At 43.3% G+C, this 27,086-nt stretch overlaps 2 protein-coding genes across 10 annotated transcripts in view; both read right to left on the bottom strand.

Moving 5' to 3' along the window:
• The window catches only part of LOC106566761 (IQ motif and SEC7 domain-containing protein 1), a 234,785-nt gene extending 228,758 nt beyond the window's left edge, over positions 1-6,027 (bottom strand). Inside the window, exon 1 of one of the 2 annotated variants that reach the window (XM_014135133.2) lies at positions 5,357-6,027. In XM_014135133.2, coding sequence (XP_013990608.2) covers positions 5,357-5,616 — 260 coding nt within the window. In that variant the 5' untranslated portion in view covers positions 5,617-6,027. The remainder of the gene's footprint in view (positions 1-5,356) is intronic. The other variant, XM_014135127.2, reaches the window with a different exon arrangement.
• Positions 6,028-9,807: 3,780 nt separating this feature from the next.
• LOC106566759 (nuclear pore membrane glycoprotein 210) overlaps positions 9,808-27,086 on the bottom strand; it is a 50,116-nt gene continuing 32,837 nt past the window's right edge. For 5 of the 8 annotated variants that reach the window (XM_014135123.2, XM_014135124.2, XM_014135125.2 and 2 more), the window contains 9 exons: positions 25,733-25,899; positions 21,981-22,201; positions 21,434-21,570; positions 17,699-17,939; positions 16,895-17,145; positions 16,520-16,724; positions 15,947-16,066; positions 15,359-15,433; positions 11,602-13,872 (listed from right to left, as the gene is read on the bottom strand). In XM_014135123.2, the coding sequence (XP_013990598.2) occupies positions 13,775-13,872; positions 15,359-15,433; positions 15,947-16,066; positions 16,520-16,724; positions 16,895-17,145; positions 17,699-17,939; positions 21,434-21,570; positions 21,981-22,201; positions 25,733-25,899 (1,515 nt within the window). In that variant the 3' untranslated portion in view covers positions 11,602-13,774. Of the gene's footprint in view, positions 10,234-11,601; positions 13,873-15,358; positions 15,434-15,946; positions 16,067-16,519; positions 16,725-16,894; positions 17,146-17,698; positions 17,940-21,433; positions 21,571-21,980; positions 22,202-25,732; positions 25,900-27,086 lie in introns of those variants that run through there. The other 3 variants (XR_006758516.1, XR_001319935.2, XR_006758515.1) reach the window with 3 other exon arrangements.

Genomic DNA, 27,086 nt, shown 5'->3' with positions numbered 1-27,086 from the left:
CTTAAAATAATTGTTATGCTTTTTGTGAACGTTTATCGTGAGTAATTTAGTAAATTGTTAGTAAATTCCCGGAAGTTTGCGGGGGTATGCTAGTTCTGAACGTCACATGCTAATGTAAAAAGCTGTTTTTTGATATAAATATGAACTTGATTTAACAAAACATGCATGTATTGTATAACATAATGTCCTAGGTGTGTCATCTGATGAAGATCATCAAAGGTTAGTGCTGCATTTAGCTATCTTCTGGGTTTTTGTGACATTATATGCTAGCTTGAAAAATGGGTGTCTGATTATTTCTGGCTGGGTACTCTGCTGACATAATCTAATGTTTTGCTTTCGCTGTAAAGCCTTTTTGAAATCGGACAGTGTGGTTAGATAAAGGAGAGTCTTGTCTTTAAAATGCTGTGAAATAGTCATATGTTTGAAAAATTGAAGTTTTTGTATTTTTGAGGAATTTGTAATTCGCGCCACGCCTATCATTGGATATTGGAGCAGGTGTTCCGCTAGCGGAACGTCTAGATGTAAGAGGTTAAATACTCATAGTGTGATCGTGATAATGTACATGAACTCAAGTCATCTTGTTCCCCCAACCAAGAATACCTCACAATCAAATGCTGACCGTATCACCTCCAAAGACAATTCTCTTCAGTTATAGTCACAGCTGTGTATATTCCCCCTAAAGCCGATACAACGATGTCCCTCAAGGAACTACACTGGACCTTGTGCAAACTGGAAACCACATATCCTGAGGCTGCATTTATTGGATTTGGGGATTTTAACAAAGCAAAGATGAGGAAAACGCTATCGAAGTTCTATCAACACATTGCCTGTAGTACTGGCACTTCAAAAACTCTCAACCATAGTTACTCTCCCTTCCAGGATGGCTACAAGGCCCTCCCCTGCCCTCCCTTCCGCAAATCAGATCATGACTCCATTCTGCTCCTCCCTTCCTATAGCAGAAACTCAAACAGGAAGTACCCGTACTAAGGTCTATTCAACACTGGTCTGACCAATTGGAATCCATGCTTCAAGTTTGTTTTGATCACACGGACTGGGATATGTTCCGGGTTGCCTCTGAGAATAACATTGACGTATACACTGACACGGTGAATGAGTTAATCAGGAAGTGTATAGGGGATGTTTTTCCCACTGTGACTAGTAAAACCTACCCAAAACAAAAACTGTGGATAGATGGCAGCATTCACGCTAAACTGAAAGCGCAAACCACCACGGCAAGGTGACTGGGAATATGGATGAATACAAACAGTGTAGTTATTCCCTCCGTAAGGCAATCAAACAGGCAAAACGTCAGTACAGAGACAAAGTGGAGTCGCAATTCAACAGCTCAGACACGAGACGTATGTGGCAGGGTCAACAGACAATGACGGATTACAAAGGGAAAACCAGCCACACCGCGGACACCGACGTCTTGCTCCCGGACAAGCTAAACGATAACACAGTGCCACCAAACCTGTCCGCTCCCAAGTTCTGTGGGCTCTAGTTCTCTGTGGCCGACGTGAGTAAGACATTTAAGCGTGTTAACATTTGCAAGGCTGCCAGCCTAGATGGCATCCCTACCCACGTCCTCAAAGCATGCGCAGACCAGCTGCCTGAAGTGTTTACAGACATATCAAACCTTCCCTATACCAGTCTGCTGTTCCCACTTGCTTCAAGATGCCCACCATTGTTCCTGTATCAAAGAAAGCAAAGGTAACTGAACTAAATGACTATCGCCCCGTAGCACTCACTTCTGTCATCATGAAGTGCTTTGAGAGGCGAGTTAAGGATAATATCACCTCAATCTTACCTGACACCCTAGACCCACTTAAATTTGCATACCGCCCCAATAGATCCACAGACGATGCAATAATCACCATCGCACTGCACACTGCAAGATCCCATCTGGACAAGAGGAATACATTTGTAAGAATGCTGTTTGTTGACTATAGCTCAGCCTTCAACAGCATAGTGCCCTCCAAACTCATCATTAAGCTTGGGGCCCTGGGTCTGAACCCCGCCCTGTGCAACTGGGTCTTTGACTTCCTGACGGGCCGACCACGGGTAATGAAACAACACCTCTACTTCGCTGATCCTCAACACAGGGGCCCCACAAGGGTGTGTGCTCAGCCCCCTCCAGTACTCCCTGTTCACCCATGACTGTGTGGCCACGCATGCCTCCAACTGAATCATCAAGGTTCAGACGACAACAGTGGTAGGCCTGATTACCAACAATGACGAGACAGCCTACAGGGAGGTGGTGAGGGCCCTGGCACAGTGGTGCCAGGAAAATAACCTCTCCTTCAATGTCAACAAAAAGAGCTGATTGTAGACTTCAGGAAACAGCAGAGGGAGCACGCCCCCATTCACATCGACAGGACCGCAGTGGAGAAAGTGAAAGGCTTCAAGTTCCTCTGCGTACACATCACTGAAAATCTGAAATGGTCCACCAACACAGACAGTGTGGTGAAAGCGGCGCAATTGCGCCTCTTCAACCTCGGGAGGCTGAAGAAATTTGGTTGCTAAGTGCTCTCGGCCGGCAAACGCTACCAGTGTGTCCGTACCATTAAAAGTGATGTCATATCCAGCAGCTTACTGACTTTTTTCTTACCCTTGCTATAAATAGACCCTAGGTGATACAATTATCACCAAGACTGAAATGAAATCATTAAGGACGTTTGAGCCAAAACAGTAGGCTAGAAATAACTTTCAAGTGCTAAGTACTTAAGAATAGATCAACAAAAAAGCAATAAATGAAAACTTAGTCTATGCGGTCTCATCAATGACACCAAAGGCTGGTGAGTCTCTAGCATCTGAAGGTAAGACAATGACAGAAGGCCTATCCACACTGCTTTAAAAGCATGCTGTAAAATATTCAATAGTCATTCTAAAAACAAGGACGAAGAACAGCACGTGAGAAGACCTAAATGACAGAATATGGTCCCAAACATTTGTTTTCCACACATCTGGTGATAATGATCAGTCTCAGTTTAAGTGTCATGTAAACGCACCATTTAAATCACATTTTCTCCTACTGAAATTTCATTTACAGTTCTCCGGCAGTCCTGCTTTTTATACTGTTGGTTTAGAATTGCCCACCACACTTATATGCCATTAAGGATTCAGTAACCGCCATAAAACCCACTTTACGTTAATAATCTCTGTCATATTTCATCAGGATCATAGAGGAAGAGCAGACTGCTAAATAACCACCACCACATAGGAGACGGTACTGGAGAACTAGGCTAACTTTGGGCGGTATCCAGATTTTCATACGGTTCATGTACCATACCAGAGTATACGATATTACCGGGAGTGCACACAAGGGCCGATATTTCTTTCCAAACGTTAAAAAAATATAAAAAAAATGTACTGCTCAAAACAGATTTAGGCAGGGATCTTGGCATGGATCTTGACCCAGGAGGGAATTGTTGTGTCATCTAATCAAGAAGCTTGATCTTGCAAGCTAGCCACTTAGCTAGCAATTTAGCAAACCAAATGCATAGCTGGAGCCCTGAGCTGAAGATAGTTTATTTATAAGCATTGGCGTAGCACACACCCCCATGAGCTTTAGGGGGTCCCAAACCCCCAAAATTACAAATTATACCGTCTGTATTTTAAAATACACTGGTATAAGTTTTTAATAGGTATACTGCCCAAGCCTACTGTTTCTCAGACACAGCGCTATCACCCAACACAGGCTGGTGCTGAGATACTGACAGCGGGGGGACGAATCATGTGGCTTTGAGGTGATATTTATTAAAGGCCCTAGCTAACGGTCAAAGGTAGAGTATGTCCTGATCTCATATGTCGCGCTGATCCCACAGCTAATACACACTGTCCATGAGTCCTCCATATACATATTGATTGGCTGCCACAACTCATCAGGACACAACCCTCCCTACAAGACAAAGGTCGCCGGAGGTTTCAAGATCCTGCTGACTGGTGAAGCTGAGGTAACGGCATGGAGTGGACTTTAAACACAGTGCTGATGTGAGTGAGATATATGCTCCATCACCCTGCCTTGCCCTCGGTGGCTAAACCTCCAATCACTCCCAGACGAGAGCCGCCCAGACTGCCCTGCTCCTACATAAAAATGAAACATATGGAAGTAATTGCATAGTTGATCTATCCCAGCTCAGCTCCTTTTCCCAGAGCTTGTACCGTGCGCATTCCATAAATATCCTGGATTTGTCCCTGCCCGACAAATGAAATCCATTCAAAAGACTAGCACACCGATGCTAAGCTAGTCTGGCATGAGAGAGCCCTCAGCCAACTGAGGTTACCAAACATGAATCAAAAGACTCCATGACAGTAGTGAACCTGAGAGCCTGGAGTCTCAGTCTGGTCGCTGGGAAGCAAAAATTACTGCCCACTGGCACTGGACTTCCTCCAATTCATTCCATTCTGGTTATACGCTACAGTCATAGGGAGGACGTTGGAAGAGAGCTATGGCAGTTGTTTGTATTGAAAACCAGTCATTGACGACAAAGCAAATTATATAACCTTCATACTGCAAATCTATTATTGAGTTTAATGCTCACCAACCAATGCAAGATAAAACTTGATTTACTCAATTAGGTGACATAACAGGCCACTACTTTGTAGATAACATGGTTACCACAAAAACAGATGCAATGAAAACAGAGCCCATCAAGTCATGAACAAAAGGAATAAATGCAGTCAAATGAAAAAAAAAGACTAAAAATAGAATAGCCTAGAATGATTTAAAGGATAATCCATTCATATGGAATCTTTGAGCCCCATTAAAAACGGATTCCTCTGCACAATAACTTCCAAGTGGTTGAATGAAATACACCTGGAGTAGCAAAGGTTTCCATATCTGGTCAATGACAATATTCCAAGCTCCATATGGCAACATTTATCTTTCGTCGCACTGTACCTAAAAAGCTGCCCCTTAATGTGTCCAACCGCTTAGACCCGCGGGGAGGTAGAGGACTGTAGCCTTCTGATGGGCAGTTCTATTATGGCTTACAATTTCCTGTGTACTGTTGGGCATATTAGTGTTAAGTTATATCGTGGCGTTTCAAGAAGCCTGTTGGTTTGACTGCAATACAATAAAAGCAGTCTTGTGCGCAGTGGTCAATCTGGTCTCTTAGAAAAAATTAGTTTTGATGCAAACCTTTACTTTAGGCTATGATATTAGCTATTAGGTTATATATCAAATACGTCTATAGATACTTTTTACATCTAGAACAGTGCAGGCCTATGTTGGTGGTGTGCGTTTATCTGGGGTTTTAAGAGCAGATTCCCGCCAATGATTTAGGAAACTATGGGGGATTATTTGTGACATCTATCAATGTCTTTCAATAGTGCAGTGCGAGCAATAAATTCTTACTTTTCTTGGGTGATGTTTTCCTTTATGGCACCTAACGTTGCGTGGCTGTTGCCCTGTTGCAGCAGCCTACACGTAGCCAGATGTCGCTGGTACAGGTCTTTCAAACAGGCGTTTTCTGAACACAAGTCGGACACTTGATGCTCCAGCTCCTCTATCCTTTTTTTCTGCCTCTCCAGTAACTCCTGTTGGGTCTCGATGATGTTATTAAGCTCCTTCAGATACTCTGCAGCCCTGGTTGGGGTTTCGGTCGGGCTTTCCATCTTGCTTCGACTCGGGTTGCCCCCCGATCTCAGTTTTCTCGGAGTCCGTTTTCAACCTGTGTTATGGCTACGTTCAGTTAAATTCCAACCCGATGTGCCTTTTTGCGCCTCGCCATTGTTTTCATGTGGTGCTGGTTGAATGAAGTGTGACGAATGGTGCCCAATGAAAAGCGTGTTCCGGCGGTTAGCCTACACCATAACTAACCTCCGAAAACCACTCCAGTTAGGAAAAAAACAACATGGTTTAACCCTTCAAAGGACGTCGACCCAGCTGTATCATATCCTTCATATCCTTTTAGTTTGGCAACTTATTCCAAACATATAGACGAGACTGTCTGACACGGATCCCCTGTAGAGTTTTCCGAACCGATGTAGGATGTGTCGTTATCACCCTCCGGTCCACGTTGTACCCGTGACTTTTCGTAAACAGACGCTGGTTGTCAAGTAGGCGGGGTTTTCAAGTTTTATGAATCTGCATTTACAGAGTGCAAAGCTCCTGCATCCTGGAACCACGGGATGGGATCTCGTTCAATAGTACATCTGTTTAAAAAGCTTTTACTGGTCTTCAATGTCAGTCTATTCAAAATGGAACATTTGAAAATCCTATCGGGCTCAGAATTGACAGAGATGAGCTATTGTAAGGTTTGACTTGGAATGTGTCAGCTCCAACGGGTACCGTCTCACAGCCATAGGCAAGGAATGTGATAGATAGGACGGAGGTAAGATTTCCAATATTTAACAAAATGCCCAAACGTGACAACGCACCATAGACGTCTGTTCCTCTCCTCATCTGAAGGGTTGATCAACTCATGGTCTCAGAGAACTTCGTATTAGTATGTAGGCTACGTTTCGTATGGTATGTATTAATTTGTGGATGGCCATCGTCCATTTCGTATGATATGTTATGAATTCCAAATTGGTGTGGCTAATGTTAGTTACTGTAGGTGGCTAACTTTAGAGGCTAGGGGTTAAGAGTTAGCTTAAAGGGTAAGGTTTAGCTAACATGCTAAGTAGTTGCAAAGTAGCTAAAAAGTGGTATGTAGTTGCTAAAATGCTAAAGTTGTCCATGATGATATTTGAACCGACAAACCTTTGGGTTGCTTTCATTTTTGCCTTAAGTAACCTTCTGTCTTATGTAACCATACCAAACATAAGATATTTGACTAATTTGATTGTCTCGGATTTACATTTACTATGTTAGGTCTAGTCTATAAGACTAGGCTGAACAACTGGGAGGCCAGCCTGTGCTAGTGGAATATTCTACCCCTATAAACATGTGGCATCAAGCTATTTGTGTGCGTGCGTGTGTGTGTGTTTGCACAGGTGTGTTGATCTATTCAGATTCTTTGCCCAACAGGGTATCACATTTCCTTACACCAATATGAGGATTGGCAACAAACATTTGAAACCTGTTTTAAATCCTATTGACCATCTCTATCACCCAGAGAGAATCAAATGATGATTAAGCAGACAAGCCAATTCATTCCTTGAGTAAACCCGTCTTCCATTTTTTTGGCAGAGCTGCCACAAGTTGATTATACTTTTGTTTTGAGCCTACATCTCCATACACATTTTATTTATTGCTTGTGACATAATTTTACCAACCTTATTTACAATGTAATTCATAAACATCATACCTTTTTATAAAAACATTAAGAAACATGGTCTTTTGTCTATCAGTACATTAAGAGTTTTGCCATATTTGTTCTGCCTCTCCTGGAGGATGAAATTAGGAATTGTAACCAGCTCTCTGATTGGCTTAATTTAACAAAGAGGATACTTATAAACAGGGTTCCATTGTCAATTCACTGTGACGTCTTTTTTGTGTGCAATTCATATGTTACGAATCCAATTCATACAATATATTACAAATTTGATCACTCAACTTTTCCTGGATATGTACACCAAGAACATCAAATTCACCATCTGCCTATTTAAATCGGGAGACCACTTGGCAATTTAAAGACCCAAACACTTATCATAGTTGGGTTTTAGTTCAGAGAAACTGGAGAAATTATCCAGGTCCTCAATAAGGCCCTTCAAGGTTGACGATTGAGGACTCAAGAGAAAAGTTGGCGTACATTGATACTTCTGTGTCTAATCCATAAAGTTTTTGCCCCTTAATGAGAACTGCTCTATCCCCATGACCCCTACCTTAAGCCATCTCCATATCACTTCCATCCAGAAAAGTTGAGGTGAATTATGCATTAAATGAGACTGAGGAATGGGACCTGAGAAGTGCGTTATTCACTCTACTGGCTGACTATCTTCTTCCTGTTTTTATTTAACTAGGCAAGTCAATTAAGAACAAATTCTTATTTACAATGACGGCCTACACCGGCCAAACCCGGACAATGTTGGGCCAATTGTGTGCCTCCCAATCACAGCCGGTTGTGATACAGCCTGGATTCGAACCAGGGTGTCTGTAGTGATGCCTCTAGCACTGAGATGTAGTGACTTAGACTGCTGCGCCATACGGGAGCATTATCAAAGCCAGGGGGAGATGACAGAGAAAGAGATGCACACAGCAACCATGTTCAGACCCATCTCCCTTCACACTCTCTATTTCTCTTTAGTCTTCACACTTTCTCTTTCCCTTTGATCAATATTTCAATGAAAGAGCAAAACGTTGTATTCTTCGATGCTGTTACACTGCATTTGGACAAAAATGTTGTCCATATAACGGATGGGCTTGCTTCACTTCCACTATATCAGTACAGAATGAGCAAGGAAGGGCTGTACTGTACAGTACTTGCAGTCAGAGAGAGAACTTATTCCCTTGTAAAAGCAGACGGTGTGGCTGTGCTGAGAAGCAGGCCGAATATACAGTCCAGATGTAGCGTATTAGGGTTTTTGCTGCAGCTCCCAAATCCCCATGGCGGGGAGCCAGGGAGCGGGCGGGCCTGCTGATGCCTGAGCTAACCCAGGCTCTGGCACATAGCATCCAGTTGGGCATGCAGCGCAGCATTCACCAGGAGCTGGTATCAGGTGCTGGTACGGAGCCCTTCCTCGCACATGCCGCCAGAAGTGTGTCACCAGATGCCTTACCCCAGTGACTTCTATTTCAGGTCCAGCATTTGTCCCGTGTCAGATTACATACCACCCAGACAGGCATGCAGCCTTCAACATTCACCAATGTCAAGTATTCCTTTCAGTAGAGTACATAGCTCTCTGCTGCTTCCCAGTTTGTCACTCTGCTTCTAATTGGCCATAAACAACCTCTCACCTCTCTGGCACTAGGAGTAATGGGCAGTGCAAAACGTGCGTCACCCTGCCGGACACAACACATAAGTGGTGGTAGATGAGGTCACCAACCACAAGATGTAAAGCAGTCTGAAAGACAGTCATTGTTACGGTCCTCTCTGCACTCTCCTTCCTTCCTCAGGATGACCAGTCAGTGCGGTGGTTGGTGGTAGTGGTGGAGTGCCAGCCTTGAAGATTTACAGTATTTCCACTGAGGCAAATCCATTCCGAGACGCTCTCTTAGTTCAGCTTCAACAAAGCATTGGTCCACTCTGTGATGGAAAAGGAGACCTTATCATTTAGCCAGCAATGTGGAAAAAGTTTTGGCAGAGAATGCCTAGAAATCCAATAGCCCAGTACCCTGTCCTCAACCCTACAAAGCCCAATTCCTCAAGAAAATGAATTCATGCAGCATACTTGTGTGATGGATGTGAATGGGCTGTGGGCAAACCAGTGAAGAGAATATTGCATGTGCAGAACTGTGGTGGGCTATAGGACAGTCTTTCTTAAAATTCTAGCCTATTTAATGTAATGTATGTCAGGTATTTCATCACAAATCGAAGCTGTAACAATTTAAGAGGAACAGAAGATTGAGATTTCATTTATAGCTTTCAACTATTAAGATGTCACATTTTCCATATAGCTCAGTTACTTTAGTAATAGCTATGGTACGGTATATTACACCTGAGATTGTGTTGATTTGGAGAAGCCATGCCAGATGAATGGGCTCCAACGGATTGGACACTTTTTTTTCAATTCTCGCCTAAAATAACATACCCAAATGTAACTGCCTGTAGCTCAGAACCTAAAGCAGGAATATGCATATTCTTGATACCATTTCAAATGAAACACTGACGTTTCTGGAAATGAATGTAGGAGAATAACATTAGATCTGGTAAAAGAGTTTTTTAAAACATTTTATTTTCATCTTTGAAATGCAAGAGAAAGACCAATATATGACTTAGGAATCTAGGGGCAATTTAGATTTTGGCCACTGATGGCAGCAGTGTATTGGGAGTATTGAAATAGATTTTCCATGTGTCCTTATTCTCCTTTTTAGACTGATCCAATGAACCATTGCATTTCTGTTCAAAATGTATCGGGGGGGCACCAATCCTGTAGAGGTTAACGGCTTCCATTTGGCTCATCATACTCAGCACGGTGGTCAATAGAGTGGATAGCCAGTGTTGTTATTCCTGTCAGGTCTCCTTCACAGCCCTGGTCTCAGTTTTCCTCCCGTCAGTACAGTAACCTATCTGGAACACTGGTCACTGGCAACCGACGCCGCTCTTCCGCTCCTCACCCAAGCCGGGAGGAACCAAGACAGCTCCTTGGTAGACAAGTTGGCAGGTGGGTTTTCACAACTGTCACACACTAATGGGGAAAATAAATGGACTGTCAAGGCTACTTTAGTTTAGCATGCATGATTGACCTTACAGTCCTGCCTGTATGCACAGTGCATGTCCTATTCTGCATGAAATGACCATTGTGTAATAAAATAAATTGTCATTTTGACTAAGATCACCCTGGTACGAAAGCAGTGGATTTCTGTCTAAATATGTCCTCAAAGAGAAGCCATATTTGATCATTTTCTCATTATAGAATCTTCCGTTGCTATGGATAACCCATCAATGAGGTTTCTGTCTTCACACAACACTAGGCCTCTCATCTCTTTCTCTCTTTGTAAGCAGGCCTAGGCCTGGCTGTAAAATGTGCCCCTTGAACCACTGTTGGCCTAGGCCTGAGCTAAGCAGCTGGCTCTCTAATCAAACAGTCACACAACGTTTAAGCGCTTGCTCAGTCTTTAGTGCGTCTCTTTACTAGTGTGTGAAATACATTGCCGAAGGCCTGTAATGCACATCCCAGTCACTGGAGCAAGTATATGCATGTGTTTACATTTCTCGTGTTTGTGTACTTTACAGTTAAAACGGATTGCAGAAAAATATTTTTTTCCATTTTTACGTCATTTAGCAGACGCTCTTATCCAGAGCGACTTACAGTAGTGAATGCATACAGTTTTTTTCCTGTGCTGGCCCCCCGTGGGAATCGAACCCACAACCCTGGCGTTGCAAACATCATGCTCTACCAACTGAGCTACAGGGATGACATTCAAGTGCTCAACGTATATGTCGTGCTATCAAAAGTAATTTATTTTTTAACCTTTATTTATACAGGTTTTTTTCTCATTGAGATAACATTTATTTTCCAAGAGACCTGGTCCAATAGCAGCAGGGGGGATAACGTTTCAGACAAAACAACTTACATACACTAACACAACATTAAACAAAACTATAAACATTAGTGTCTCCCAGATTGGAGAACTCATTAATGGGCTCCACAGCTGGCCAATTTGTATCACAGCATCCAGCACCCCATCATGCACTTCTCTACACTCACTTATGGATGCCAAGCAGTTATTGGCATCCACTGTGCCAGAGCAGGCATACAGATGAGCTGTGTGCGACTGACTGAGCCCCACTAGGCCAGGCCAGACCACTGACGCAGGCAGGCGGGAGGACAAGAGGTGTTTAATCAGCAGTCCCAGACCTTTAACATGTCTCCAGAGACCCTGAGAGGATGACACTCCCCTAATCCCCTGTCTGTGGCGGAGCGGGTGGAGGGAGCGTGGTGTGTGAAAGTATCACTCGGCTTAGGGACAGATGGGAAAGCAGTTAACTGTGATGCACATAGGACCTGCTCCTACAGCGCAAACACAGGAAGGAAATTAATGGGGAAACAATCTTGTATCAGAAGGGATATGGTATTTATTCATTCCCAAACACACCACCACAGAGGAATGGGCTGCAATTGTTGAATGCCTTAAGTATACAGTAGCCTCTGTTCCAATCGTTGTGATTCTAGCTAGACACCCATGTACACATGTTCTGTTCTCCCAGCGGGGTGAAATTAATTCCAATCAAGAGACAAGCCATAACTACAGGGGTGTATTCATTATGCCAATGGTGTTACAAAATGTTTTGCAACAAACCGTTTATTCCAAACGCTCTTCAACGTGACATAAAAGCTGTTGGGTTCTTAAACAGAAGTTGTAGTTCATTGTAATTGTATCGTTTCCACACGTTGCCATTCCAATCTGAATAGTCTGCAAATAGTTTGGCACAAGCTGCACATCTATAAACGATCAATTATTTCGTGCTCTAAAGAGGAATGAAGTCCATGGGGTTCCTTCCAGCCTCTTATTTTCTTTGAAAAGAGACAACTGAACTACAACTTCCGTTTAAGACCAACACTCAAGTTTTTGGTGTAAACTGTTTGTTGCAAAATGTCTTGCAACAGAATCCGTGTAATGAATACACCCCTTGTTAAATCGAGGCATTTGAAAAGTAAAAATGTTATATTATTCAGTAATGATATTTGATCTCACAATCACTCAAGGCGGATGGTAATTCTGGTATTTATACTTTATGCTGTCAGTGCAACGGAGATAAGAGTAAGACAGGACGCTTCAAATTCCAAAACACAAAGGAACGTTGGAACCATCAAGCAGGGGATCATTATACTCTGTCCGCACATTAAAACCCAAAGCATTCAACATAAATCTCCTTAAAAGATCCACAGCTTTCTTTCTCTAAATATAATAGTGATTATTCTGCCAAACAATGACGTGCAGTCAGAGCTTGAAGCTTCAAGTCCTTCAGCGCATACAAACATACCTCTTGATACACAGGTCATTTACAATAACATTGCCAGTTAACTTTGGTTGCTCAGGTACTGAAAGGATTGTATAGTGAAAAACTGAAAGATGGTTCACATTTGTGATTGACAGAAGAGATGCCCGTCTTTAGGCTCAATAAGTACTGTACTGACCAAAGTATTTAGAAATTGTTAAATAAAACAGTTGCAAAACAATAACGGCATCAAAGTGAATGCTCTGGCTGACCATATCCTGATTTTGAACACAGATAGAGCTCACGCTCTCTTAACAATAAATGGAGTCAGTGGTCATACTTCACAAAATCAATATTTAGACATACCCTTGATTGAAATAGACATCTTTGTGTTAACAGTAGCTGACAACTAGGCCATCCAGGAGTGTAGTTTGACAAATTCCTGAGTTAAAAAACATTGATTAACAATACAGATCTTCACGGCAGAAATACATACTGTATTTAAAAAGCAAAACTACAACATGTGCAAAGCGAAATGGCAGTATACATCAGTTCACTATTGCAGCTTCTCAAAATAAAGTATTAGTCTGAAATCAAGTCCAATTTTTATTATATATATATTTTTTTTAATAAATCAGACCATGTATAATGTACCATGCTTCGCGCGCGCACACAGTCTGGTTGGCCATGGGTCCAGAGATTGCTGATCAGGCCGATCTGTGACCTGCGAATCTTGTTGCAGTGGGGGCAGGAAGGTTTGTGTCCTCTCCTTGCCTCCTTTTTAAAAAGGTCAGAGGTAATCGAGGGGAGGAAACACACAATGGGCTTGTATGAAATGAGACTCCCTTTATAGAAGAGGAATCCTTAAATATGTGTTAAGTGGTAAAAATACATTTTGCCTGTTGTGCCAGACATTTTATAGATGAGTTGCGTAACAAAGAGGAGCAAACTCCTCCGTTCACCTTTAACAAATATGGCGACCACTTATGGGTTTCTGGGTCACGTATGAGAGGACGGACACACACACACACACACACAGCCCTACTCACTCTGGAAAATCCCTACTTGCATTTAAGAAAAATTGTCAGTCACATGACTAAGTGAAAATGAGACCGAGTTTGCCCCTATTTAAACAAACCACACATACTTCTGAACACCATACATCTGACAGAACTAAACAGTAAGATCCTCTGACATTCTCCTGAGTGAGAAAAGCACCACTTCCCAATCCCACGTAGAGTTAAATCCGGAGATGTCAGAGGCTGGCGTGGGTACTAATGGGATCTCTACCGGGAATAATAGTCTGGGGAGAAGAGTCGTGGTTTGTGGCTGCTCATTGGGTCCGGGGAGGTCATCTTGTGGACGAAGGAGTTTGAGGTGAAACCTGAAACAGAGGTGTGAGTGAAGCACAGCTGGCAATTCTTTTGTTGAGCAGTACTGAAACTCAAGCACCTTCAGTGGAACAGAGACTATATGAGAGCAATGAACAGCTGTAATCAATGTCTCCAAGCAGCTATTAACCAAATGAGCAAAACAAGATTGCCAAACACAGATGAAATAAAATGTAAATGTACTGCAGCTACCACTCTCTCCATTAAATTGTGTTGCAGAGGTATAGAGCCTATTAGAAAACTGTAAATTGAAGCAAACACTATTTAAAAGCGGGTAAGTTGCCAAACAAAGTAATCCGTCATCTCTTTAACGAGTAATTTCCTATACCATTCAGCAGAAATTCCATCACAAATTTATACTAAGCCCATTAAGAAATTTGGTAGTAATTACTTGTTTTTTCCTGTACCGCCTAAAGCGAAGGAATTGCACTTCAAAATATTTTATGGTTCCTGACTTCCCTGAACAGTTGCATATCGCGGGGACTATTCAATGCTATTGCAGTCTGCCACAGAATGTTTTTGTGCTGTCAGGGGCAGTCAGGTCTGCTAAATTGTAATTACTTCGCTACTATGGCCTATTTATTGCCTTACCTCCTTACGCCATTTGCACACACTGTATATAGACTTTTTTTCTATTGTGTTATTGACTGTATGTTTGATTATGTGTAAATCTGTGTTGTTGTTGTTTGAGTCGCACTGCTTTGCTTTATCTTGGCCAGGTCGCAGTTGTAATTGAGAACTTGTTCTCAACTAGCTTTCCTGGTTAAATAAAAAATATATTCTACAGGAGAATTCCTTTGGCATAGATTCAAGTTTGATCACAATAACTATTTTGTGACAGAAATTGAAACACCATTTGTTTTTCCTTTGTGCTTATAGAAACAAATTCTAGAGTGATATGACTGGTTAGAAAAAAAATCTTTCCCATATCCCAGTTTACTAAAGATAATGTCACTTTCGGTATAATAATGGAAGATAAGAACATTTCATTTCTATTGAAAGTTCTACTTATTTTGGGCAAATTTTATATTCATAAAAATGCATAAAAACACAGCCTTTGCTTTTCAGAAATAAATGTTTAATTACTTAGATTCATTGGAATGTATAAGGAGAAAAAAGTTGTCAAAAAGACTCCTGAAATGAATTAATTAGTTATGTTGTACCCCTTGTGTGCTCGGTTTCCCACTGATTCTATTTGAATGAATGTTAGGGGCGGCAGGTAGCCTAGTGGTTAGAGTGTTGGACTAGTAACCAAAAGGTTGCAAGATCGAATCCCTGAGCTGACATGGTAAGAATCTGTCGTTCCGCCCCTGAACAAGGCAGTTAACCCACTGTTCCTAGGCCTTCATTGAAAATAAGAATTTGTTCTTAACTGACTTGCCTAGTTAATTAAAATTATACTTTATTGTACTTGTACATTGGTAATAAAAAAACGACAACTATTTCCAAGACATATTGTAAAAAATGACAGGTCTCTACCTGAAGGGGGCGGTGTTCTCTGAATGAAGGCTGGGTGAGGTGCTAAGTCCTTCTCAGAAAACAGTGCATGACACACTTGATGGGAAGAGAGCATTAACATCACATGTTAGATGGTCAAATGATGTCTTTATGGTTCCTGAAGATCTGCAGTATCATCAAGAAATTCACATTCCCCGCCTAGGGCTGGGTGATATGGTATTTTAAGATACCAGTTTGGATCCACATACTGGTATGGATTTTTATAATCTATAACAATATTTTCACAGTGCTAAATACGTTCTACTGGACTACTTCGTCAGTTTTGTCCTAGTTTGGATGAGTATAAAACAAATCACAATGCAGATAACAAATGATTTGGTTTTAATGCGTTGTCATTCTAGGGTCATACACTACTCAATATATTTCAAACTTGTATTATTCAGAAACATAAAATACTGCAATACCGTCAAAAATTAGATCTGATATGACATTTTGGCCATATCGCCCAGCCCCATCTAAGCCACGTGATTTTCATTGTATCGACTTATAATGCAGACCTGCCGACACAGTAAAGAGGTGGCCAGCCTTGTGGGGGAAGTGGCAACTCACCAATGATGATGATGGCCGTGCCAGTCAGTAGAGTGAAAATGGTGAAGAACATCATCTGGTAGGAGTCTATGAAGCCCTGCAGGAAATGGGCTCCCTCCATGGTAACCACGGGAGCAGCAGCTGGAGAGTGGAGGAGGACAGAGGGGTGGGTGAGACTAGGACCTTCTAGCCGTTATGAACTTGTTCTTTGTAAAGCAGAATCCCTGTTGAATGTTTTGATACAACAACGACACAATGGTATGGTGCTAGTTGGCGCTGCAGAGAAATCCTAATGTGCTCCATTTCTCCAGCCAATTAACACCTAATGGCTTTATGGATGGCTGGTCAGAAGATGCAGGGTTCACACTGCAGTCTCCTGATTTCCTACTGATGCAGTAATAATACAGCTCTAAGATGAGATGACGGACCTGAACATTTTAAAGAAAGGTTTCCCAAGTCTCAAACGTTTGGGAAGTGTAATAGTGTGTAGATACTTTTCCCCTTCTACACCGCATCTTGCTACCCTGCACCATCACAGCATTAAACCATTAATATATCTTCAGCCCTGTTCTACTCAGAGATGACGTTGCTGACCTTGCATGGTGGTGCTGGGGTCAGCCACGTGGATGAGGGTGACTGGGATGACGAGGGTGTGGCCAGTGGATGAGCTGGTTATGGAGACTGAGGCGGAGGCTGCAGCCTGGGGGTCCATGGCACTGACCATGTACTTCAAGAAACTGGGGAAGCCGTTAGACACCCCTCTCTCCTGAACCGAGATGGACAGAGAACTGGACGATACCTAACGGACAGGAGGAGATGGTGGGTGAATCAGCGGGGTTATAGAGAATTAACATCCAGTACCAAATGTTTTACATCCCTCATCATTCATTTCCCTTCTCCATTTTTATCTCCTTCTCTAAAGTGTGATGAGACCCATGTCAAAGGTACTTTATATGAAAGTTGATTGACCTTCAGGCTGTCGAGTGCTGAGGCGGGGCCGTAGACGGTGAGCTCTGCGCTGGGCTGCAGGTTGCTGAGCAGCAGCTCCGTCTGGTCAGAATACAGGCCGGTCTCCACAGGCAGCCTGGCACAGACCTGCTCCCCAGAGAAAGCACTGCCCTTCACCCCAGCACTCACCAACAGGCTGGTCATGGACAGGCTCAGCACCCGGGTCTGCTGGTCACTCAGAGGCTGCAATGTCAGAGAGCAGGAGTAGAAGCCTGGAAGGAGGAGATATAGAATTACAAACCAGTCTAATGTGTGCACAAGTCTAAGGGTCTAAAGAGAAAGTGACGTCAACAGTCTCATTTCAAGACTTCAATGTTCATGGATGCCTACTTTTTAAAGAGTATGCTTGTCCTCTACAACCACAACACGTTCCCAGATGCTAACACAATTAGGCCTACCCCCGTTATCAGCTGTTTGGAGAAAGGGAGCCCATTCAGCTGACTATATTATCCCTACACAGTTTATGGCCTTCAGTGAATTCATTTCATGAGAGTTACAGGTATTGATTATTCCCTCGTAAACACTACTTCCTTGCCCTCTTTGCCACAACAGCCCCTGGTGCACTCCACACACACACCCACCCCAGCTGGTCCACTGTGGGTTTAGTAAATCTCTGCATGCATTTTCATTGGATCTAATGGAAGGTTAATGATGTGAAGGTCATATCCATTATATAGAAGTAAACTGAAACTTAGAGCAAAGACCATCCAGTGAACATATTGGCCAACATTTACCACATCATTCTTGAGCCCTAACAGGTCCTACCGGTGCTGGGATCGAAGCTGGTGTTTGTGAGGTAGACGTTGTGTGCGGAGAACTCGACAGCGTCACTGGTGAAGCTCAGAAGGCAGCTGACGGAGGTCTCTGGGTGCAGCAGGGCGATAGACGCAGTCTGGGCCGAGGAACAGGACCCTATGAGGTTGTTCCCTCCCTCTCTGGTGGTGAGCAGCACCCTGGTGTCCTTGTCCCCCCTCACCGCTGTCCTGGTGGGCCCTTCCACCACTACCTGGCACAAACACACAGGGAGGCACAACACTGGCATCTCTTGGGGTGCATCTCAATGCAATGACAAAGGAACAGGGCTGGTAAAAGCGATTCCAGGAGTTGCCTCACCTATCCTGTGATGTGGCCCTTTACACTCGTACCAGTATACTGGTAGAAAATGGCAGATTTGAACACTGATAAATGGCTAAATTGGAATGCAATGACTGTACAGTAACATGCTATACATGACAGAGCTCAGGCTCTGCACCTCACAGCACTGTATGGGTTTTGACTGACAGCTGTTCTGAACTTGATCACCACGCACGACAGGTTGCTCCCATCCCTCAAGCTAGTTGGGCAACTTTTGCACATTTGTTGTTGTCTGAGTGAGGGTTGCTGTAACTGAAGAGGACTCGATATACACTGCTCAAAAAAATAAAGGGAGCACTTAAACAACACAATGTAACTCCAAGTCAATCACACTTCTGTGAAATCAAACTGTCCACTTAGGAAGCAACACTGATTGACAATACATTTCACATGCTGTTGTGCAAATGGAATAGACAACAGGTGGAAATTATAGGCAATTAGCAAGACACCCCCAATAAAGGAGTGGTTCTGCAGGTGGGGACCACAGACCACTTCTCAGTTCCTATGCTTCCTGGCTGATGTTTTGGTCACTTTTGAATGCTGGCGGTGCTTTCACTCTAGTGGTAGCATGAGACGGAGTCTACAACCCACACAAGTGGCTCAGGTAGTGCAGCTCATCCAGGATGGCACATCAATGCGAGCTGTGGCAAGAAGGTTTGCTGTGTCTGTCAGCGTAGTGTCCAGAGCATGGAGGCGCTACCAGGAGACAGGCCAGTACATCAGGAGACGTGGAGGAGGCCGTAGGAGGGCAACAACCCAGCAGCAGGACCGCTACCTCCGCCTTTGTGCAAGGAGGAGCAGGAGAAGCACTGCCAAAGCCCTGCAAAATGACCTCCAGCAGGCCACAAATGTGCATGTGTCTGCTCAAACGGTCAGAAACAGACTCCATGAGGGTGGTATGAGGGCCCGACGTCCACAGGTGGGGGTTGTGCTTACAGCCCAACACCGTGCAGGGTGTTTGGCATTTGCCAGAGAACACCAAGATTGGCAAATTCGCCACTGGCGCCCTGTGCTCTTCACAGATGAAAGCAGGTTCACACTGAGCACGTGACAGACGTGACAGTGTCTGGAGATGCCGTGGAGAACGTTCTGCTGCCTGAAACATCCTCCAGCATGACCGGTTTGGCGGTGGGTCAGTCATGGTGTGGGGTGGCATTTCTTTGGGGGGCCACACAGCCCTCCATGTGCTCGCCAGAGGTAGCCTGACTGCCATTAGGTACCGAGATGAGATCCTCAGACCCCTTGTGAGACCATATGCTGGTGCGGTTGGCCCTGGGTTCCTCCTAATGCAAGACAATGCTAGACCTCATGTGGCTGGAGTGTGTCAGCAGTTCCTGCAAGAGGAAGGCATTGATGCTATGGACTGGCCCACCCGTTCCCCAGACCTGAATCCAATTGAGCACATCTGGGACATCATGTCTCACTCCATCCACCAACACCACGTTGCACCACAGACTGTCCAGGAGTTGGCGGATGCTTTAGTCCAGGTCTGGGAGGAGATCCCTCAGGAGACCATCCGCCACCTCATCAGGAGCATGCCCAGGCGTTGTAGGGAGGTCATACAGGCACGTGGAGGCCACACACACTACTGAGCCTCATTTTGACTTGTTTTAAGGACATTACATCAAAGTTGGATCAGCCTGTAGTGTGGTTTTCCACTTTAGTTTTGAGTGTGACTCCAAATCCATACCTCCATGGGTTGATAAATTGGATTTCCATTGATTATTTCTGTGCGATTTTGTTGTCAGCACATTCAACTATGTGAAGAAAAAAGTATTTAATAAGATTATTTCTTTCATTCAGATCTAGGATGTGTTGTTTAAGTGTTCCCTTTATTTTTTTGAGCAGTATATTTTGAAAGATGAGACGTGGAGGATTCTAATACAGTAAATAACGCTTTGATGTCATTCAAAATCCAAACACCCGCGAGTCCAAATGTGTCAACGCTTATGATCACTACGTTTGATGTACAGTTACAAGATGACATACCCTGGGTTGTTCTGAACAGAATGAGCCCATTTGTCCATTGTGAAGAAAATTTGCAGTGGAACACGCACCTGAATGGAGTCATGGCTCCTATGTGCACCAAAATGACGATCTGTTTCTCTGAATTGCCTTGTAAAAGCCTAACACTAAGATTATATTTTTTAACTTAGCTAATCATGAATAGGATTTCAAATGATGCCCACCTGACCCAGATTGTGATTTATAAATGGTCTGTTTTTAAATTGAGTAAAAAAACATTGTGTGATGGCCGGGATGTAGGGGTTGTATTCCAAACCAAAAAACTATAAGTGTGCTTGCTGGAGTTCCCAAATGGCAGAGCTAGGACTCAAAAAAAGCACCTTATAGACTTCTTTGAGTCATAAAAGTGCATTGAAATTACTTAGGAACTGGTACACACTTTGGTCCTCTACTGTCTAATAATTTTCCATAATCTCCAAACTGTTCCCTTTTAATTCCTACCATGCTTTTCATATGGTCTGTAAGAAACATTTCAATTTAGCCCTATCCATATAGGCCAATTCCCACAACGCAAGTGAACAGCTGTGTATATTCATTTCAGTGTTCAGTACAGCAACATGGTATCTGTTAACATCTCCATTCAGAGTCATTCTCCTTTAAAATGTCATTACTGAGTTATCTACTCAAACAGATAGCATCCATCTAATCCACACGGATCCTCCTCAGCCATTCACTCCCTGCTAATTGGGAAAGATTCATATGTAAATGCACAAAAGGCCTGTAGTAGCCAGAAGGAGGGAGCTGCCTGGAAGAGACAGACAGACAGACTCTCTCTGTGTTTGTGTGAGAGAGAGAGCTCAATCTCAGAGAGGAAGGCTGGGCTAGTAATGAATCCTTACCATGCTGCCTGCGTCATGTCGCTCTGCAGAGAATCGCCACATAAAGGGAGGGGCATCACACACATTACACAACATCTACACTAGTGGGAAAGGGAAAGGGGGATACCTAGTCAGTTGTACAATTGAATGCATTCAACTTAAATGTGTCATCCACATTTAACACAACCCTTCTGAATCAGAGAGGTGCAGGGGACTGTCTTAATCGACATCCACGTCTTCGGCGCCTGGAGAACAGTGTTTTTTTTTACCTTGTCAGCTCGGGACTCGATCTAGCAACCTTTCGGTTACTGGCCCAACGCTCTAACCACTAGTCTACCTGGCCCAACGCTCTAACCACTAGGCTACCTGGCCCAACGCTCTAACCACTAGGCTACCTTACACAAAGCGGTCTTTGTGATCATGATGGTGATGAGATAAGTGTTTGTGATGCATCCGCATGGTGTCAGTTTTGATGGAGATATCACCTTACCTCCATAGCTAATGTATAAAACAAGTATAGTACCTCTCTGTAGGTCTTCAGCAGGCCAGTGATCTCATAGTAGACAGTGGCGGTGCCTGCATCTCTGGCCACGCCCACGCCCGTTTTAGAGTCCACCTGCAGCACGCCAGTGGATGATGAGCTCCAGGTACCCGGTACACCTGTAGGGAAGAGAGAAGAGCTGATACATTACACAAAGCTCAACGCTCCCAACTAGAATATTCACACTTCATTTAAAAGACTGTCTTATACTTCACACTGCTTCACTCAGGGCTGACAATGGTAATGTTTGCAAACCTCCACTAAACATTCTTATTTCTAGCTTTGAAAAAAATCTAGAAATAGAACAAAATAAACAAAGTAAATTGCAAAAATTATCATTATCTCATTAACATACTAAAGATGCAACATCAAAAGAACCAATCGATCCAATGAAACATACATTTCAATCCAAAATAGTCTGAACATCTTTCGTAGATAAGCCTCCGTCATTTCATGCACCTTGGTTGTACTACTAGTAACAGTGCATGTTATTTTACAACACCACATTAACCTCTCTCTGACGTCTCACCTTGGGGGCTGAGGTGCTGGGTACTCAGGCAAACCACATCTCCCACCACCAGCATCGTGGCGTCCTCTGGGTGGATAGCATGCTGGACTGGCAGCGCCAGGTAGTCAGCCATCCCCGTATTCTCCTCGTCCCACACGGCCAGCAGGGTGAGCCCGATGTTGACCGTCCGCACAGTCAGACTGTTGTTACATGGGCCTCGGCCAACCTGCACCAGGTCATCCCTACAGACAGACAGGAGAGCGAATGGTCAACATGAGTTTGGTTGGTATAACCAGTAATCAACTACCTCTGCCTGGACACAAGACCAGAAGTGACTCTCCTGTGACCCTATAGGGCCCCAATCACAGTCAGAGCTCCTTATTACCCCACCATCTTACTTACTCTTATTTGGACACATCTCTTCTATAGTCTGTCAGCACTTTGAGAACAAAATAATGGAATCAATTTATTGTGCAAGCGAATGAGGGAGTCCCTAGCAGGGCTGAGCAGCACAGCCTCCCCTCTTCACCCTCACCTATTCTTTAGCTCAGGTGGAAACAACTCACTCTGAAATGGGAATCAAATCTACTTTTATTGATCACATACATATATTTAGCAGATGTTATAACGGGTGTAGAGAAATGATTGTGTTCCTAGCTCCAACAGTGCAGCAATATCTAACAATTCACAACAATACACAGAAATCTAAAAGTCGAATACTGGAAATAAGAAAAGTAAATAGTAGGACAAGCAATTTCAGAGTGGCATTGACTAAAATACAGTAGAATAAAATACAGTACATACATATGAAATGAGTAAAGCAGTACATAAACGTTATTAAAGTGACCAGTGATTCCATGTCTATGTATATAGGGCAGCAGCCTCTAAGGTGCAGGGTTGAGTAACTGGGTGGTAGCCAGCTAGTGATGGCTATTTAACAGTCTGATGGCCTTGAGATTGAAAAACTGTTTCTGTCTCCTGGCCCCAGCTTGCGGTGGGCAGACCGCACCACCTTCTGGAGAGTCCTGCGGTTGCAGGCGGTGCAGTTGCCGTACCAGGCGGTGATACAGCCCGACAGGATTCTTTCAATTGTGCATCTGTAAAAGTTTGTGAGGTCTTAGGGGCCAAGCCAAAGTTATTCAGCCTCCTGAGGTTGAAGAGGCACTGTTGCGCCTTATTCACCACACCGTCTGTGTGGGTGGACCATTTCAGATCGTCAACTTCTGGTCTGGGTAGATTTTAATAGTCACAGTGGGGACAACATCCCCTATACACTTCCTGATAAACTCAGTCATCGTGTCCATGTATACATCCATGTTATTATACGAGAACATATCCCAGTCCATGTGATCAAAACAATCTTGAAGCAAGGATTCCGATTTGTCAGACCAGCATTGAATAGACCAATGCAGTTGTTTGACGGCCATAGTGGTATCGGCTTGAGGGGGAATATCCATGGCTGTAACTATAACCAAAGAATTCTCTTGGGAGGTAATACAGTCGGCAATTGATTGCGAGGTATTCTAGGTCAGGTGAACAAAATGACTTGAGTTTCTATAAGATATCATAATCACACCATGAGTACTTAATCATGAAACATACACCACCGCCCTTCATTCTTGTATGCAATGTACTGAGAACCCAGCTGGCTGTATGGATGGGGATAGTATATCTGGAGAGAGCCATGATTCTGTGAAACAGAGTATGTTACTGTCCCTGATGTCTCTCTGGAAGGAGATCCTCGCCCTGAGCTCGTCTACTTTATTTGTCCTGGGACTGAACATTAGCGAGTAATATACTCTGAAGCGGTGGATGGTGTGCACGCCTCCTGAGTCAGACTAGAAGTCCACTCCGAAAACCTCTTCAAAGCCGGCGTCGTGGAGCAGCCTCTGGGATAAGTTCAATTGCCCTGGGGGGTGTGTGAACAAAGGATTCAATTCGGGAAAGTAGTATTCCTGGTCCTAATGCTGGTTACCGCCCCTCTGATATCCAAAAGTTATTACTTATGTAATAACACAAAAAGCGTACTGGGCTAATAATGTAATAAATAACACGCAAAAAAAACAATACTGCAAAGTTGCTTAGGAGCTAGAAGCAGAGCTGTCATGTCTGCCGGCACCATCTTACTAAGTATCAGCCAGCTAAATTCATGTTGTGAACTTTGGGAGAGAGGTGTTGGCTTTTAAAAACTATGGTCGATGTCCAAGCCGCCACAGAAATCTAATTAGCACAATAAAAACAACCCCATAACAATCTGTCAGTTTAAGCTAGAGATATCTGCATTGGATGCATCCGCCTATGTAACACTTCTGCATCTGTGGTGAAAGGTGACAGAGCTAGAGCGGTGCTTGTCAGACCATGAGACGTCCCAAAAATCAGTCTTCTCACAAAATCGTCTGTAGCGTCCCAACTGTTTGGCCTACAAATTATTATGACCCATCTATGGAAAGATGCTAAGACCTCGAAGCGTCTTGGGACTCGTCTGAAGTCGGTGCAGCCAATCTGCCAACTTCTGTCTGTAGTGTCCAAACAGTTTGGACTACACACTAAAATAACCCCTCTGTGGAAAGATGAGATTCTCACAAACACGTCAGTTGTTTTGCTCTAGGACATCAACAGGCCTCACAAGACTCGTCTGAATATATGGAGACTGTTTAGTGCCAAAAATAAGGGGTTAAATACATGGAGAAAAATAATATATGTTTCCTGATCTGTCTTCTGCCTCTCAGATATAGGACAGACACTTCAGAACAACCTTTCTTTGAATTTTATTTTATTTGGGGGGGGGGGGGGGGGGGAGACTATCTGTTATTCAATGCGTTTGTATTGGCTAATAGCAGCAAGGCCCAAAATGATGTCATCAAATAACTTTTGTATATCTTTTTTTGATACTTCAAGGTGTCTTAAAATTCAAAATCTAATAGCAAAATGATCCTTGGTATGACTTTAAAACAATGCCATATAGTTCAGTAGCATCTCCCCCCTCCCCCGGCTTAGACTCTTGTGGGTGCCATGGTGCACTCGTTTACTGTAGTTGTACTGCTGCAGCATTCGGATAAACAGACTGTGGCTGTGCAACGTGCAGTCACAATCACACAGACATACTTTGTGTTGTACTCAAACAGCAAAACACAGATGAATCCCAGTGTTTCCACTTCTACATATGTCAATGTCCGGTACGGGTCAATATCATAAAAAAGTACACCCCATACAGAGCATTAAAATGTAATTGTGAAAATCAATACTAGGCAGGGAGTCACTATTTACAATGTTTACTTTGCTGAGGGGCTACAAGAACTGATTGAATAAATGCATTCTAAGAGATTTAAGTGTTAAATTAAAATGTTCTGTTCCACTGGTAAAGGCAATGGAGAGACATTAGTTTGAGGAAAGATGGAAGAGTTTGCGCCAACAGATCCCTCCGAGAGCAGCTTTGGCACTACTTTTCCAGCTCATGATGACAAAATGATGGCTCCACAGCCTTGGTCAACACAGGTAACAGCCCTTGAACCCTACCATCCCATCTTAATTGTCTGCCTTGCTGCTTTTCCCCTTCCTGTTTGCATTTTCTTCCCCAATTAGTACACATTCTGAATCCTGTACCTTCATATCTCAAGTACAAGTTAACTTTATTAAGTGGTCAATTCATTTGACTTTCAAATCTGCACAAAATAGTATTATTGTAGGGTCCTTTGTAACCTGAAAATGAATACCTTTAGGGAAATGCACATAAAGCAACCATAATTAACCAGAACTAAGAAGTGTGAACTTGCCTGTTGGTGGTGAACGTGAGCAGGGAGTTGTGACTGTGAAGGACCTCTCCGGTGTTAGCATGGAGGTGAACAGTGAAAGTAAGGACCATGCCCAGAGGAATAGCAGAGAGGCGGTCTCTGTGTAGAATTGGACTGGTGCTGAAACGCAGGTACGACACTGGAACCACCTGGAAAACCCCAGAAAGGAGCAAACCTTTATGCCAGTAAAGTACATGTTGGATATATATATTTTTTTATTACAGGCCTGATGGAAACAAAAACTCTTTCGGCAAACTTTCCAAATGTCGAGAAAACAAAATAAGCTAGAAACGGTGGGATATTTTTTATTTGGTAAAATGACATTTGCGAGAAATGTCGGTGGAAAAGCTTTTATGGGCAAATATTGACAGAATAACCATTATATCGAAGCACTAGCGGTTCTAGGGGGGGGTCAGTGCCCCTGTAACCATTTTGGACCCCCTTGTGGCCCCCCTAAATGTAGAGTATGAAATTATTTTTACATAACACATTTTGCTATCGTTCTTTTTTTACATCCGTTATTAGACAGTGGCAACACGGAACACTAATTTAACCCACACATTTTCTAGACGGACGGCTTTAGGCGGAACACAACAGTATCGTACCACATGCAAAACGATATGACAACCATGTCTAATGTAACTGGCCCCAGGTTGCCCCCCCAGTTGAAATGGTCTAGAACCGCCACTGTATCGAAGTAAACTTGGATTCACACAATGGCATGTAGTGTAGTCCTCTCACTACGACTCAGGAAACCATGCAGTTCATTAGGCTACAGATGAAATAAGTTATAAACTTCACAGGGTGGTGAAAGTACATGGTGATGAGCTTGATGCTCCTTTCCAATAAATATCGATGGTCTTATTCTGGGGACGTGATAATCGGTGCTGGCTGAAGTTTGTCCATACTAATAATCTTATGTAGGCTATACGTGCTCTCTAGATAGCGCTGTTGGCTAGAGCGCACACTCGCTATATAACGCAATATTTTAACTTGTTTTATTCGGTACATGGGAATTTAACCGCAAAAGGTATTTTTCTGTACACTAAGTCATCATACTTAGCCTTTTATCTGCAACATATTGCGACACTCGCAATAACATCTGCTAACCATGTGTATGTGACCAATAAAATGCAATTTGAACCAGTCAATTTGATGGAAACATCTCTCATGGGAAAATCTGCATAAAAACCATATGCACATTTTTGTACAGTTTAAGTCGGAAGTTTACATACACTTATGTTGGAGTCATTAAAACTCATCTTTAAACCACTCCACAAATTTCTTGTTAACAATCTATAGTTTTGGCAAGTCGGTTAGGACATCTACTTTGTGC

Source organism: Salmo salar, chromosome ssa13 (assembly GCF_905237065.1).
Source record: "Salmo salar chromosome ssa13, Ssal_v3.1, whole genome shotgun sequence".
NCBI lineage: Eukaryota > Metazoa > Chordata > Actinopteri > Salmoniformes > Salmonidae > Salmo > Salmo salar.
This window is presented reverse-complemented; position numbering and strand designations above follow the sequence as displayed.